We start from the raw sequence: 15015 nt of genomic DNA, 5'->3' as shown, positions 1-15015 counted from the left end.
TATAGGCAAGTGAAAGTTACCTAGAAATTAAATCTGTAATTTTGGGTTTTGGAGGTCAAATCAATGAGCCGCTGGAAATTAATGAGAAATTAACAGGAAAAGCAGTGGTAGTGTTAAGATATGAAAAAGTAATTACTAAATAACCAACATTTGGAAACCGACTTAATTTACCTTCACTTCCTGTTAGTTTTTGCACTTAATGGTGACATATTTATTTGACACATTAAATCGCCGACATTTCCTCATACTTTGCAACGAAGATAAGGCAATGAGCAGTCGTTTCTACGGTATTTATTTACATTTTTATTAACAAACATATATTTGTAAATATTCCGTACCTAATTCTTATTTACTTTTAATTAAACCAGTTGCTTTTCCATCTCCTATTCATTAAGTTACCAGGGTCACAATATATATCATGATAAATATTTAGATGGTCCGGAATGCAAATTAATGCCAATACAAGTATATTAAGTTAACGTTCTTTCGACATAGCCAATGCTGTTGTAGTTAAATGCACAAAAACAAATAATAACAAAATGAGCATGAAATGATTAATTGATTGTTGGGTTAAATGCCCGAGCATCAATTTTTCAGCTATATCCAGGCGATGAAGATGAAAGGTCGAAAAATTTTGATTGCCACTGTAAATACGGAGAGGTGGGTAGTGTCGTGCGATTTAGCCTCTTGTGGCGGAGTGCAATTATCCTTGTGTCCCTTTTTTCATTTCATCATCATCATTTCATGTTCATTTTATCATCCTTTGATGTTCATCGACTGAATATAGCTGAAATATTGCTAATCGAGCGTTAAACTCCAATAATCAATCAATCATTTGCTTTAGCGCACCTGTTGAAATCTGATGAGGAACTCGTCGCGTGTTTCTAGAAATGCAGAAGGCGCTTACCCTACCGGTGCACCTGGTCCATGCTTCAAGTGTTGAGGGTTTTGCTTATATAATTTAGAATTTATGAATTAGTATTTTTTTATTTTAAATATAGCTTCATTTTCCCTCGATATTGATCCTTTATCCTTTTCATTATGTTTGTCAACACTATGCTGTTCGTACTTACACTTTCTTGAAGTGTACAATTTTTATTCAGAACACAGACTACAGTGATGCCTTTAGATATACTCCCATAGAAGTAGCCAAATACTTGTACCAGACTGGAAACTTTGAAGAACTTAACAAAGCATTGAAAGACCTTGTAAATGCCTCAATAGTAAGTGTTGAATCCAGACCAAGTCTTAGAGTGGGGCATTACAACATTAATTTTCCCCTTCCGTTCGATATTTAGATCAAGTTAAATTATTCAGTACTTGTACGGGGAAAACATCCCATTGTAGGTTATTTGGGAAAGGAGAATAGGGGTGCGGGGAACAGGGATATTGTATGGGTGAATTGGGATTATGAATGCGGGGGATACGATTTTTCAATTGTTTATTATATTTAATTGAAAATTACAGTTTAAATGCTGACGAATTTAAAAGTATGAAATTCCATTGTCGAAAAACTATGATGCATTCTCTTGTTCTTTAAATTTATTCTTATCATTTATACGTACTATATTTTATACAATGAACCCTGTCTAAACTTATACCGATTAATACAAAGAACTGTCAAAACCATACAAGTTCTCTTACAAATAATTGAAACGTTTGTATTCACCATTTTATACCAACATCATGCAAGCATCAAAGTAACCTGGACTGGTATCATTCTGTTTCAAAGGGAAGCTTGAAAGACTTGATGAAATTGCATATGATACAAACATATAACTGATTTGAAGTGTTATTTCCCTTACCCCAGGTCTACCTCCTTTAATTTACAATGTAATTTGAACCTTGGTAAACCAAAAAACCTATCTAAACCGAACCAAGGCTATAATTCAAGAGTGTTTGGTTTAAACCAGTTTCATGAATTTGTATGTAGGTCAGCAAGGTGTCATGATTACAATTTCAGTTACATTTGATCTATGGTAACACATGAAATTGACTTGATATGATTTACAATTATTCTTTCTGTTCCTAGAGACGAAGTTAAAGGTTTCCTCGAGGATTTATGTGGCAATCCTTTTCTAATTCTGATTACTTTATTTGGAAGACCTCTGGCATTAACTATGAAGCACGAGACAATTTTACCACGTTACTGTCCTCTTAAAGGCGTCAGAGTGATGTCTTTTTGATGGATTGTCTGTGCAACCCAGCAGTACTAAATAAATGTTTTTTCCGGCCGATTGTTTTCTGCCCAATTAACTTACTTCATATCCATTCACTCAAAACTTCCTCAGGGAAAGCAACGTAATTTTATATTTTGAATGAACGTTCGATTTTCTACTTCAAAATCAACCGGATGTTTAGATTGACATACCATATTTCATGTTCTGAAAACGCTTGATAAACCCAGTTGATTAATGGCCGGTTTGATAAATTTCTATTTATGGCTTATGTTCCGACAAGGAAAATGATTAATTACAATGTAAAGGCAGCATTATTCGTCTTCCGGAGACAGGATGTAGGCTTCATTCAACTCTTTCTACAATAATTACAAAGTAGGATTGGTATCTGTAGTGATTATATAACTATCCAGTCTTTATATGGAACGATTGTGAAATACATCTTAGGAGCGAAACTAAAGATGGAAACAGGCACTTGTTAATCCACTTTCTTTTAACTTAATTTCGTTATTGATTTATTTCGGTTAATTTATATTAGGTTATTTTATTTTGAACAAGTTAAATGCGGCTGCTGCACGTATAAATCAAAGTTTTTTTTAATACACATTGTGTATTTGTCTAATAAAATTTATAATACGAATGTAGTATTAAAAGGAATCTTTCCAAATACTAGTTCTACAATAAAGCTAGCCTAAGTGAAACATTTCGACATGAAGTTAGAGATTTCTATGATAAGGATTCTAAGTGTTTTACAGATAACAGTATATACTCCCTTTACAGAAGCAAAATTTCAAAAAAGTCAATGGTCTTCTATAAAAAAAGTTTCTTTTCTACAGTACCTGAACCGATCCTTACAACAAAAATAGCGAACGGTCATCGATCAGTTTCCGATCAGTCATCGATCCGTCAAATCGATCCATTAAACCGGTGATCGCATCACGGGACCATTGAGTGGTCACTGTATTTTACGGTTTTCGTTGTTTTCTTTGTCAATTTTACACATATTTACATAATGCAATAGATTAAAACATCAATTTATATTTTTATTTCACATTTCTTTTATATTAAACATATCATCCGTCAATTGACATAACAAAACTGCGATCGATCCGTCAGCGATCAGTCAGCAGTCATCGATCTGTACTTGAGGAGTTGTGGCAAACATGAACTTACACTGTAATCCTTCACATTACACTTCCATTTAACGAAAAATCTCAAATTTTCTATTTAGAAATGTATTTAAGCATGTGTGTTAACGACAGAATGAATATGGTGTAAAACCATAGTCCAAGTGGGCGTTATCTGTATGGCTTTACTTCCTCAACAAGGCACTTAGACCAATGACTAGCGGGTCCTCACCTGATATAATCATTAACGTACCTCGAGTTCTACTTTATTGAAACTAGAGAAAAAAGTGACACTTTCTTTTTCACATCATCATCATTGTATCTATGTTTCTAATACATTGAAATATGAGAAAATACAACTCGTATTCTCATTATAAATTTAAGATGTGTAATCTCATATGGGAATAATATCATTCTATAAACAGACCTCAGTCTGGAAACTGTTTCCTTTTCAGGAATGGGAATTTGTTCCGATAATTATTCACACTCTCTAATGCATTGACTAATTGTCTAATAGGATTCTCTTGTTATTAGAAAAACGCATTATCCCCGTCATACTAAGAGGAATCCAGATACGGCATAATTACAATGGCACTATCTTTTTTCCCAATACTTAACAGAGAATAAACTTTTCACCTGGTCATAAATATAGTAAAAGTAACATTTAATATGATTTAAATGGTTAAAAAGTAGAAAACCTTAAAATACGGGTTAATCAGCAAAAACAACGTTAAATAAAAGAATCACGCAACATTCAACGAAGATACAATGAAAACAAGAAGCTAACTTCAAAGTTATTCTAAATGTGAATCGGAGGACAATTGTCTCTTCAGAATAAAAAAAAAATAAAATAAAATAAAAAACACTTTCCAATCCGAAACGGGAGGTGAGTTGGATACACAAGGGTGCCCTTGGTGTCTACGATTATTTAGCCAAACAACAAAGATTAGGTTCTGCTTAAATTCGATACTATCCCTCTAACATAATTATACGTTGGACCTATATGTATTACATGTAGAACAAACGCTGTTTGCAAGAGTTGTGTCCCTTACCCTAGGTCTATCTATAATTGTTTTACCTCTTTTATTTCATTCATTTATTTTTGCATCGTTTAACATTGGTTTCTCTTTTGAGAATATAAGCCACATAAAAATAATATTATAATATATAGAAACAGAATAGAAATAAAATGTGTAGTGTGTTTTTATAAATGAGGTGTGGATTTGATTTTCATTTTAGTTAAACATGAAGCCACATGAGCGTCATGTTAATATTATAGTAATGGTCCGAGGCTAGTCATATATGACTGATGCACGGGTATAAGTAGTTTTGGACGACTAAATCCCGTACTGACCCACTGTATTTAGTATTATTTTGACAGTTTTGATCATATTTAGTTTAATATTTGAACGTTAGTTAATAAAGTTTCTTATTTATACGAATAAACAAATTTGGTATGTAAATATGAAGTGAAAAGTTAGATCGAAATAATAAATTATTCCAGATGTCAGAGAAACAAGCGGTTCAATACAAAGATGACGTCAGACCTATGGTAAGGGACACAACTTTTACAAATCATTGGGACGTTTGTATTCACCACTTTACATAAATCTCATGTAACCATCAAGTAAGCTTATGTAAGCTTCAAAGTAACTTGGACTAATTTCATTCCAGATGTCAGAGAAACAAGCTGTACAATATAAAGATGACGTCAGAACAGCTTACAATCAACTCGTCCAATCATCTATCTACTCAGACACCAATGACGTAAGTGACCTTAAATACATGTACCAAGACAAACTTTCGGGGTAGGAACATTGTGTTGTTTATTTTCAATTGTGAATTTATCAGGCCTATTTGAGGACGTAGACCTAGGGTAAGGGACATAACCGTTACAAATCATTGGAAAGTTTGTATTCACCACTTTACATCAATCTTATATAAGCTTCAAAGTTACTTGGACCAATTTCATTCTGTTTCAAAGTAAAGCTTGAAAGTCTTTTGTAAAGTTGAATACGATACAAGCATACCACTAATTTAAAGACTTATTTCCCTTACCTTAGGTCTACCTCCTTAAAAGTTCAAAACCCTATTTGACTCTTAACAATTTAATTTATCATATTATATTAATTTATATGGGCATATTATTTTTCCAAATTATATAATATTTTATTATTTTTCGACTCTTACAACATATTTTTGATTTATACGTGCTGATCACGTGTTTATAGCGTTTAACATATAAATGCCTATTTATTTATTTATGGTAAATGTAAAATTGTAAGAATTTGTACGAAATAACTTCTGCATATAGTTATTTTGTATTTATATTATAAAAATATATACGAATCACAACTTAAAATTGATTGCATTTGTGTAGCTTCCGGTATATGAGCCAAATGACAATATGATGCCAGGTGACGTCATGCCCGGATATAGCTATTACAATGAACTTCTTCCATACGGCGGTGCTGAAACACAGAATGTTATTCCAGAAATTGATGAAAGCAATGGTTTAAGTGACCTTGTCAACACATTGATGGATGAATGGCTGACAAGAACAGTCTTAACTGGTAATTTTTAAATATAATTTTATTCTGTGTAAACTTTTAATGACAATTAAAATTTCAAATGATAATCTGGCTTTCGACAGGTGATATTCTTTAAAACTGACCATGTCTCTTTGGATGTTTTTGCGTTTGTTTCTTTTATATATGAAAATCATTTTGCACATGCCAGAAGGCTAGCATTCGGAAGATAATGCAATTGATGTTGTTTTGTAATAATTTTTCAATTATGATATCAAACGTATTCATTATAAGGTGATAGAGATGCTGAAACCATGCTTAGTGAGATTTGGGACAGCGTGTCACAAGATGAAAACCCAGACGATCTAGGACAAATGAGAGAAATTTTAGGTACATATATAAAACATTAATTTAAGGAGGTATACATAGGGTCCAAAATCATCGGAAGAGTAATCAAGAGAACCAAGGTTATTGCGGTATTCAAAAGAATGTAATCCAGGGACAAAGACCAGACATGGAAAACAGACATACATAACAAAGAACGTAAAGTAACTAAATTCATACACACAAAGTAACAAAAGCAAATGAGCAACTCGCTCTCCACTAAAAACTGGGAGCATGGACCAGGTGCACCGGTAGGGTAAGCGTCCTTTGCATTTCTAGAAACTCCCACCGAGCTGCTCATAAAAAGTCAAGTCCGGTGTTGACGAAAGAGGAAAGAAAAACTATGACACGTTGAACAAATCAGTTTTCATAGCACAGATGGATACACCGTAACGATCCACGAGTTCATTATTACAAATTTTGTAGTGATTACTTCAATCTTGTAACAACATAACCCTGCTCCAGAAGCCTATTTGTTAGAATTCTAGCGCGATACTAAAAGTCTGCGTAGTCTTTGCAAGCTCGGGCATAACGTATGAGTTGTGATATGAACACTCCAATCGCGGGTGCTGCTGAAGGGATGTTGCCACAGATGAAAGAAAAGAAACGTTGGTATTCAACATTCTACATCAATCTCATGTAAGCATCAGAGTAATTTCATTCTGTTTAAATAAAAATTTGATAGGCTTTAGAGCAATTAAGTAAGATACAAACATTTCATAGAGTTCTGTCCCTTACCCTAGATCTTCCTCCTTAATTTAAATATTATTTCCTGTATGCGTTTGTTAATGTTGTTAATTGATGGAATATTTGGCGAAACAGTTTAGCTTCGATTTCATATTAAGGAGGTAAATTACACAACTCTTAAAATTACTGGAACGTTTGTTTAACCATTTTACAACCATCTAATGTAAGCATCAAAATAACTTTGACCTATTTCATTCTTTTTTAAGGGAAGGCTTGAAAGGCTTTTGAATTTGAATTTGATACAAATATATCACTGATTTAAAGAGTTATGTCCTTAACCCTAGGTCTACCTCCTTAAGTTATTATTGTCATAAGTCGATTACACGGGTGTTATTAGAAAAGCAGAGGACTTCTTCCCTACGGGTATACATACGCCTTGCCCCTGATTTTTAGTGGAGTCTGAGTTGCTCATTTACTTTTATTTCTATATACGTTTAATTTTGATTTCATGTTCTTGGTATATCTTAGAGAAATACCATCAACATTACCGTTACATGTACATTTAAACAAATTTTACTATATGTATATACTAGATAATTTTCGTTCCTAAACTGTAATGATGAAAATAAGATTAAAAATTATTATTTGTTTTCTGTATTCAATTTTACATAAATTAAAAAAAAGAATTCTTCTGTGTACGATTCTTACGATGACAGTAAATTGTTGACACTCATCCAACAATATCTGGACCAAAGAAATTCATTTTTTCCCTTTTGTACTTTTACTGATTTCATTTTCCCTTAACATTTATGTTTGAACATGATATGACCTTTTTTTTCCGAGTTTAATGATGTAATTGAAATGAAAACGAAGAAAAGTATATATAAAATTCTGACAGTCCTATAATAATAGTGATTCATCGGTATGAAAACCACCAAATAAACGATATTTCCGGTCTACATAGGTATGAAAACCACCAAATAAACGATATTTCCGGTCTACATAGGTGACCTTTCCGGTCTACATAGGTGACCTTTCCGGTCTACATAGGTGACCTTTCCGGTCTACATAGGTGACCTTTAAAATTGATAGTGTTTCTACAGTCTGGTTCGACTGTTTCACGTCTTCAACTTATACCCCTATACGATGGCCGTGAGGCTGAAATTTTTGCCTCATTTTCTATATTTTTACACGTTTGTTTGTATTCAGTTCCCGTTTGCCTTATAAATGTGACTATTGTCCATGTATTTAATATTCTAATTTTACACTAAATGGTCCACTTCACAACATATACTATTAATATCTTTAAATGAAACTATACCTCATTTTTCCACAAAAGATATAGCAAATCTCGTTTCAATACGTTATTAATCAAGAGGTACGAGCAGTGGAATAACATTAGAACAAATACTGTAAACGTATTAATTTTTTGCGTTTGCAATTTTTTGCGGATTTTGTCAAGTGAACAGGGTATGCATTTTCGCGATTTAAAAAAATAATTATAATTTTATAATGTTTAAAATCAATTTTTGCGGGTACTTTTTTGTGAAAATTAGTATACCGCGAATATTAGTACATTTAGAGTAGTTCTTTTGTGTGTTTTAGAGCATGATTTACCAAAGCTTTTTTGTTGACAGAGAATCAAAAATCTATATTCATAACGTGTGTATTATGTCATGAAGTAAAGCGTGCTTTTATATAGGTTAATGCACATTGTTTTGTTATAGTCGACATTTTCACCAGTGAAATAGTCGAAGGTCTCTCGTCTGATATGAACAATGAAGTCCCATACTATTCAGCTCTTCTGACAAACAGTGCTGGCGATGACAAAGTCAAAATCGAGGACGGAAGTGAACAAGCCGGAGTTAATGAAAATGACGGCAAAACTGAAAAGGAACATGAAGTACAAAAAGTTGACAACAAAGGTACTATAAATAAATATTTATTGTATAAATAAAAATTTCACACTTCAAAGAAAGATATCGTATTTGAAAACTTTTGGATATTCAACTGGCCAGGTGTTCGGTTTACCAACATACAGATAAACTTGAATAAGATAAATCAAGGGACGATTCTAGCGGAAATAAGAAAAATATAATCCAGGGACCAAGACAAGGCAGGAAAAATAGAAACACACAACAAAGAACATAAAATAACCAAAAACACTGGGACCATGCACCGGTAGGGTGAGCGTCCTCTGCTTTTTGTAGTTGGTTTCACTATGCATTTTACCTATATAAACATACTGTAAAAAATGGTTTACATATTTCACGAATTTGAATGGATTGGTTTTGCCATATTACAATTTATGTACCAGTGCTAATGATATGAAAAGAAAATTGTAAATGATCACAATCATAACAAGGGAAAAAGCTTATTAAAGATATTTGCAAGTCATGTTCAGCCATTTTTGTCAGATTTTCGGACACCCCTGGTTTTATCCTGTGACCCCAATTTTTTTCATAATTTCATCAATCACACCTTAAAATTTTATTTAGGAAGATTTTATGAAATCCTTATTATTTTTTAAAGTGTTTTTAACTGCATAATCCTACCAATACAAAATCTATGCAAAATCTATAGAAATCTTTTCCCGCCAAAATTGTCTTATTTTGTTTTATGATGAAAGATCTTAAAATATTTCACAATCCTTTGAAACACTTTTTACTATTACATGAGCGGAGAAAATATTTAATAAAACTATACTATTGTCACAATATTTAAAGATTTCTTTTATAAATGAAAAAAAAATATTGTAACATTTGATTGATTCATTTAAGGAGGTTGACCTAGGGTAAGGAACACAACTATTAAAAATCATTGGAACGTTTGTATTCAGCATTTTATATCATTCTCATGTAAGCATCAAAGAAACATGGACTGATTTCATTCTGATTCAAATGAAAGCTTGATAGGCTTTGGTGAATTGAATACGATTCAAACATATCATTGATTTCAATAGTTATGTCCCCTGCCCTAGGTCTTCCTCCTTAAGAAATACTCTGAAGCTGATAGTAGTTTGAAATCTATGCCTGTTAATAAAACAATGGCACACAGTCAAATTGTTGATTGGATCAGGACCATTTGACTTTAGGAAGATTCTACTACATGCAACGTGTGATTTTTGAAATCATTTGCTTAAGTCATATTATTGTATTGTTTATGAATTGGCAATAATAAAAATTTTGTCTATTGAAAAAAAAAACATAAATTTTCCATGTGCATATGGATTTTTTTTTTATTATTGCCAATTCTTATCAATTAATTTTAAAACATATTTTTATCTTTAAAAATGAGAAAAAGATCTCTGAATTTAACTGAATAGAGGCATGTCAATATTGTTTTTATCCATTGAAATACTTATTTTTTTTTTCAACCAATCAGATTACAGTATTTATCTCAAATTACTTTATATTTAATTTCAGTGGAAGAATCAGAAGGAAAGACGGAGGACGATCTTAAACATCTTAAGATGTGAACTGCTGTGAAATCATTACACAAGAAGTTTTGAAACAATTTACATGAAGAAGCATGTTCGAAATTTACAAAGAAATCATCAATGTTCTGCGTCCATTAAGTGTTAACTGGCGTTTCGAGTAACATTTAATATTAAATCTTAAATATATTTATGATATAGATATATGTGATTTTATGATCTTAAGAAAAGATTACATAGTATTAAGTACCTGTTGAAGGATTTGTTAACAGCTATAGGCTATTATCATAATTTGTGCTACATATATTTTTTTGTAAATTATTTGTATATCAGAGGAAAACAATCATAATTTAAAAAAAAGACAGGCCTACGGATTATCATTTCAAAAATTAAAGCAAACTGCGGTAGTAGAAATCTACTTTCTGAAACAAAGTATGGTCATTATTATACATTTCACGCTTGTTTTTACAATTAAGTGTCAATCTTTGTAAAAAAAAAAAAAGACGGTGATTGAGAATTGATATGCAAAACCCAGCATTTCGAAATTATTTGTACCATCAGTTTCACGGAATAAAGACAAGATTTTTCCATGTCACTTCAGTGAATTGATTTATAATTTGACGTGTACTAAAAATTGACATCTCTGTTTAACAAACATCATTTTTCTTACATTCTATTGACATATTTCTGCAAAAATCCAGAGAAGCAGAGATCAAATTATGGTTTTTTTTTTCAAATAAAAAAATCAACATTGAAGAGAAATTATATTCAGATATGTGGGTTTTTGACATGCACGTTTCAGAATGTTCCCATTTCGCCTGATTCTAACAAAATGTTTCATTAAAATCTATGACTATAAGAATTTTTTGTGCTGCCCGTTAGAGCCTTGATCGATATCAAAAGATAACAATCGCTGAATCGGTTCTGATTTCTGTCAACAGATTTTATTATTGTTATTGTTTAATGTAAAAAAGTGTTTCAAATGAAACAAAACTTGTAACCATGTAACAGGCATGTTAGTAAGTGAATTATAAAACAACGGCTGCAACACAGACCCGGACAAACGTTCTCCACTAATATCCTGCAATGGGAGCGATATGACACTTTGCATCAGTTAATGTATGTCGGCTAAGGCTCTTTTACCGGAAGTGTATATAAGGACAAACATTATGACGATATAACGGGTATTTAGCTACACACAGTAAACCAAGCTCCACGCAGCGGCAGACGTTCATTTTCTCTCTTACGAGCCGCTGCAGACAGGCCTTTCGAAATATTCGGTCGTAATTCAAATGTATACATCGTTTGCCAATTGGATAACGTCGCATAAAATCATTCAATTTTCCCGAATTTTTTTTAGACTGGTGGCTGCATCGTCTAGTGTGAATTTCGAAAGTCAGACCTGTTTGGAGCTTGATAGTAAACCAGATATTTCTGGACAACTTTGTATTTTGTGCTTTATTTTTGTTCTTTTGGTGTCATACATGTTCAGAGTGTGTTCTGTATGAGGCTATGTCATTTAGTGTAGGGTAGAGTAGCTTGTACAGACATTTTCTTCAATTATTAAAACAAGCTAAAATGTAGCTCATAGACATGTTAACACGCGAGTCATTTCTCTTTTAATATAGTAGACATTAGACTTATATACATTGGTTCCCTTCTAAAATGCGCGTTATATTAGTACCCTTCTGAAATGCGCGTTATATTAGTACCCTTCTGAAATGCGCGTTATAGAGACCAGATATATTAAAAGGACCGAAATAATTAGTTGTTTCACGACGTAAATTTGTAGAGATTACAAAAATGAAAGGATTAAATCGTTATATGGATTAGTTTGACATTTTTTGTTTTGTTTTGTTTTTATTTTTCTTTTAACTCGAATGGGACAGCAAGTTTTAGTAGAAATAAAATCTGGAGATATTGTTTTAGCTTCTGCATCGACTGATGACTCGCATGTTAATCGATTTTCGAAATTTCATAAAAAAAACAGCATAGTTTCTAGAAACATTTTAGAATCAAAATTTTTTTCTACGTGTGACAATATTATTTGGACAATGGTGGTCTGACTGTTGTATCTGTGTTATAAACTGCCAAATATTATCATTTTGCCAAGAATAGTTAAATATCACTTTAGAAAAAAAAACATATATAATTCATATGTAATCGAGGGCGATAAAATACATGTATATGCTTAAAGTAGAAATTAAGGAGATAGACCTAGGGTAAGGGACACAACTCTTGCAAATCCTTGGATTGTTTGTATTCAGCATTTTACATTAATGTCATGTAAGCATGAGATAAACTTGAATTGATTTCATTCTGTGTCAAATGAAAGCTTGATAGGCTTTGGTGAAATTGAATATGATACAAACATATCATTGATTTCATGAGTTGTGACCCTAATCCTAGGTCTACCTCCTTAACTAGTGCCTTTGTAAGGCAAATCAATGAAACAATGTTAAATTAAATAGATCTACTATGTTTGTGTAAAACTGTACTATAGTTACCTCGGTGCTTTTTTTCCAAGTCCTGTCTCGTGTACAAATGTAGTTGTATTTTAATTTCAATTTCCCCGTAAGAATCAGGCAGTAGGTGAAATATTGTATTAAAAACATAATTTTGATAGGGTAAATTGACTATTTGGACCATCAAAATCAAGGAAAATAGAAAAAAATAGAATTTCAATATCATGCTGGACCATTCAGTTAGAATTACACTGAAATTCACTGAAAATGTACCTTTCAAGGCTTTCTCAAGCACCTTATTTTTCTAAATTTTTATAAAAAAATAATTGCTAGCAAATTCAGTGATGCAGAGATCAAAAATGATCTTTTCAAATAGAGAAAGCACCCTTGAGTGATATTTTATTGTCAGATCAGTGGGGTTTTGGCATGCATGTTTCTGATTTTTTCCATTTGCATTATCCTTAAAAAAAACTTACATTTAAAACAGATTTGTTTCAATAAACCCGTTTGTGGTAAGTTAATGAGTCATGCTCAGTATACACTTCCGCAGGGGAGGGCTTGGGTGGAACAAAAGAATTTTCCTCGCAGAAGTATGTATTGAGCATGCTCTTTGCATGTTCATCGAGTAGTCTACAGTAAGTACAAAAGGGTCTATTCAAATAACACTTACATTCATAAAAACGATATTTGTTTTGTTATGTTGTTGCAATTTCAATCGCTTTCCCCTTTTTATTATTATTATAAATCTAAAACTACTTGTGATTTGTAAATATTCTAAAATTGTTATTTTTATATGTTGCGTGAGAGGATGGAATGAGCCGTTATTGTTAAATAAAGTTTTAATTCTTCATCATTTGTTTGTTGTAAATAACTGTTGATGAAAAACTTGTCCAAACCAAACTCCTTCGGTTTAAACAGACGTTCAGTGTTACAAGGTTCAATCTTATTAAAGATCTAGTGACTTCGAAAAGTGTCTGGTTTAGGATTATTCAATGTAATTTATCTGTTGTCAAAAAGTTATTGTTGTTTCATCATGATTAGATGAATTTGTGACATAATCAGGCACTTACATCATAGATTGCATATACATTTGCGTTATTTTGACATTGAACCGAACCACGCCTCTTAATGGTAATTGAAACAGTGCATAGAAAGCAGTTTTGTAGGTAATTCATTGGCTATGCAAATGCTTTGTTGAAGATATACCATCATAAGGAGGTAGAATTAGCGTAAGGGACATAACTCAGTCACATGTTTGTATTGTATTTAATTTCACCAAAGCCTCTCAAGCTTTCGTTTGAAGCAGAATAAAATAAATCCAAGTTCATTAGATGCTTACATAAGATTGATGTAAAATGCGGAATACAAACGTTCCAATGATTTTTAAGAATTATGTCCCTTACCCTAGGTCTACCTCCTTATTACAGTGAAACGTGTTTTTTTTTTATTTTTAAATTGGTTTGGTTAACCAAGGTTCAGCATACATGCATTGAACTTGATTACAGGGATTTGATTAATTGTATTGTTAAGGCAGGGTTTGGGTTATTCAGGGTTGGGGTTAGACTCTGCATACAAAGTTGTGGATTAATGATGAGCGGATGGCATATCTGTTCTTTTATTATGATGGAACCATTTTTGGTCAAAATGTCTATAATAGAGCACTACTCTTTAAGACGTAAGTAGTACGCGAAAAAAAAACTTAATTAACACGGGTTCAACCCTATAGAAGAGACAAATATAAAAAGAATCGACCTTACCCCATTCTGATTTAAAGAATAAAATCACCAAATCAAAAATTGGATGTCCAATATGGGATAAACTCTATGACCTAATCATTGAGCATTGATCGTTAATCGAAAAAATGAAAAAAAAATCTTTTATTGTTGTTTTGTCTACATTTAATTAGAGTAATCGTGCGTGACAAATGCGAAATTATATACATGCATTCAACTTCACCTTAAGCAAAAAAGAACAATACATGTAAACACCAATAAGAAACATTTCAAGACAGAATTAATAACAGGATAATTAATTGGAAAGGATGAATAACCAAAATATGGTCACGAGTGCCGACGAACGCCAAGATTTAACGAGTGTGCGGCACTTGTTCTTGGCACGAGTGATCATATTTTGATTATTCACGATAACCCATTGCTTATCATATTTATTATATAGATTTTCTTCATATTTTATCTATATTTTCAACATGAA

At 32.2% G+C, this 15015-nt stretch overlaps 1 protein-coding gene across 1 annotated transcript in view; it reads left to right on the top strand.

Moving 5' to 3' along the window:
* LOC148596856 (uncharacterized) overlaps window positions 1–13654 on the top strand; it is a 44360-nt gene extending 30706 nt beyond the window's left edge. The window contains exons 6-11 of the mRNA XM_088563585.1: window positions 1104–1223; window positions 4979–5071; window positions 5685–5877; window positions 6127–6222; window positions 8631–8828; window positions 10329–13654. Coding sequence (XP_088419711.1) covers window positions 1104–1223; window positions 4979–5071; window positions 5685–5877; window positions 6127–6222; window positions 8631–8828; window positions 10329–10381 — 753 coding nt within the window. The 3' untranslated portion in view covers window positions 10382–13654. The remainder of the gene's footprint in view (window positions 1–1103; window positions 1224–4978; window positions 5072–5684; window positions 5878–6126; window positions 6223–8630; window positions 8829–10328) is intronic.
* The last annotated feature ends 1361 nt before the right edge of the window (window positions 13655–15015 follow it).

Source organism: Perna viridis, chromosome 15 (assembly GCF_037379345.1).
Source record: "Perna viridis isolate PV_CMFRI_1.1 ecotype Kerala chromosome 15, ASM3737934v1, whole genome shotgun sequence".
In the NCBI taxonomy this organism is placed as follows: Eukaryota; Metazoa; Mollusca; class Bivalvia; order Mytilida; family Mytilidae; genus Perna; species Perna viridis.
The sequence above is the reverse complement of the archived record's forward strand: the minus strand, read 5'-3'. Positions and strand labels throughout refer to the sequence as shown.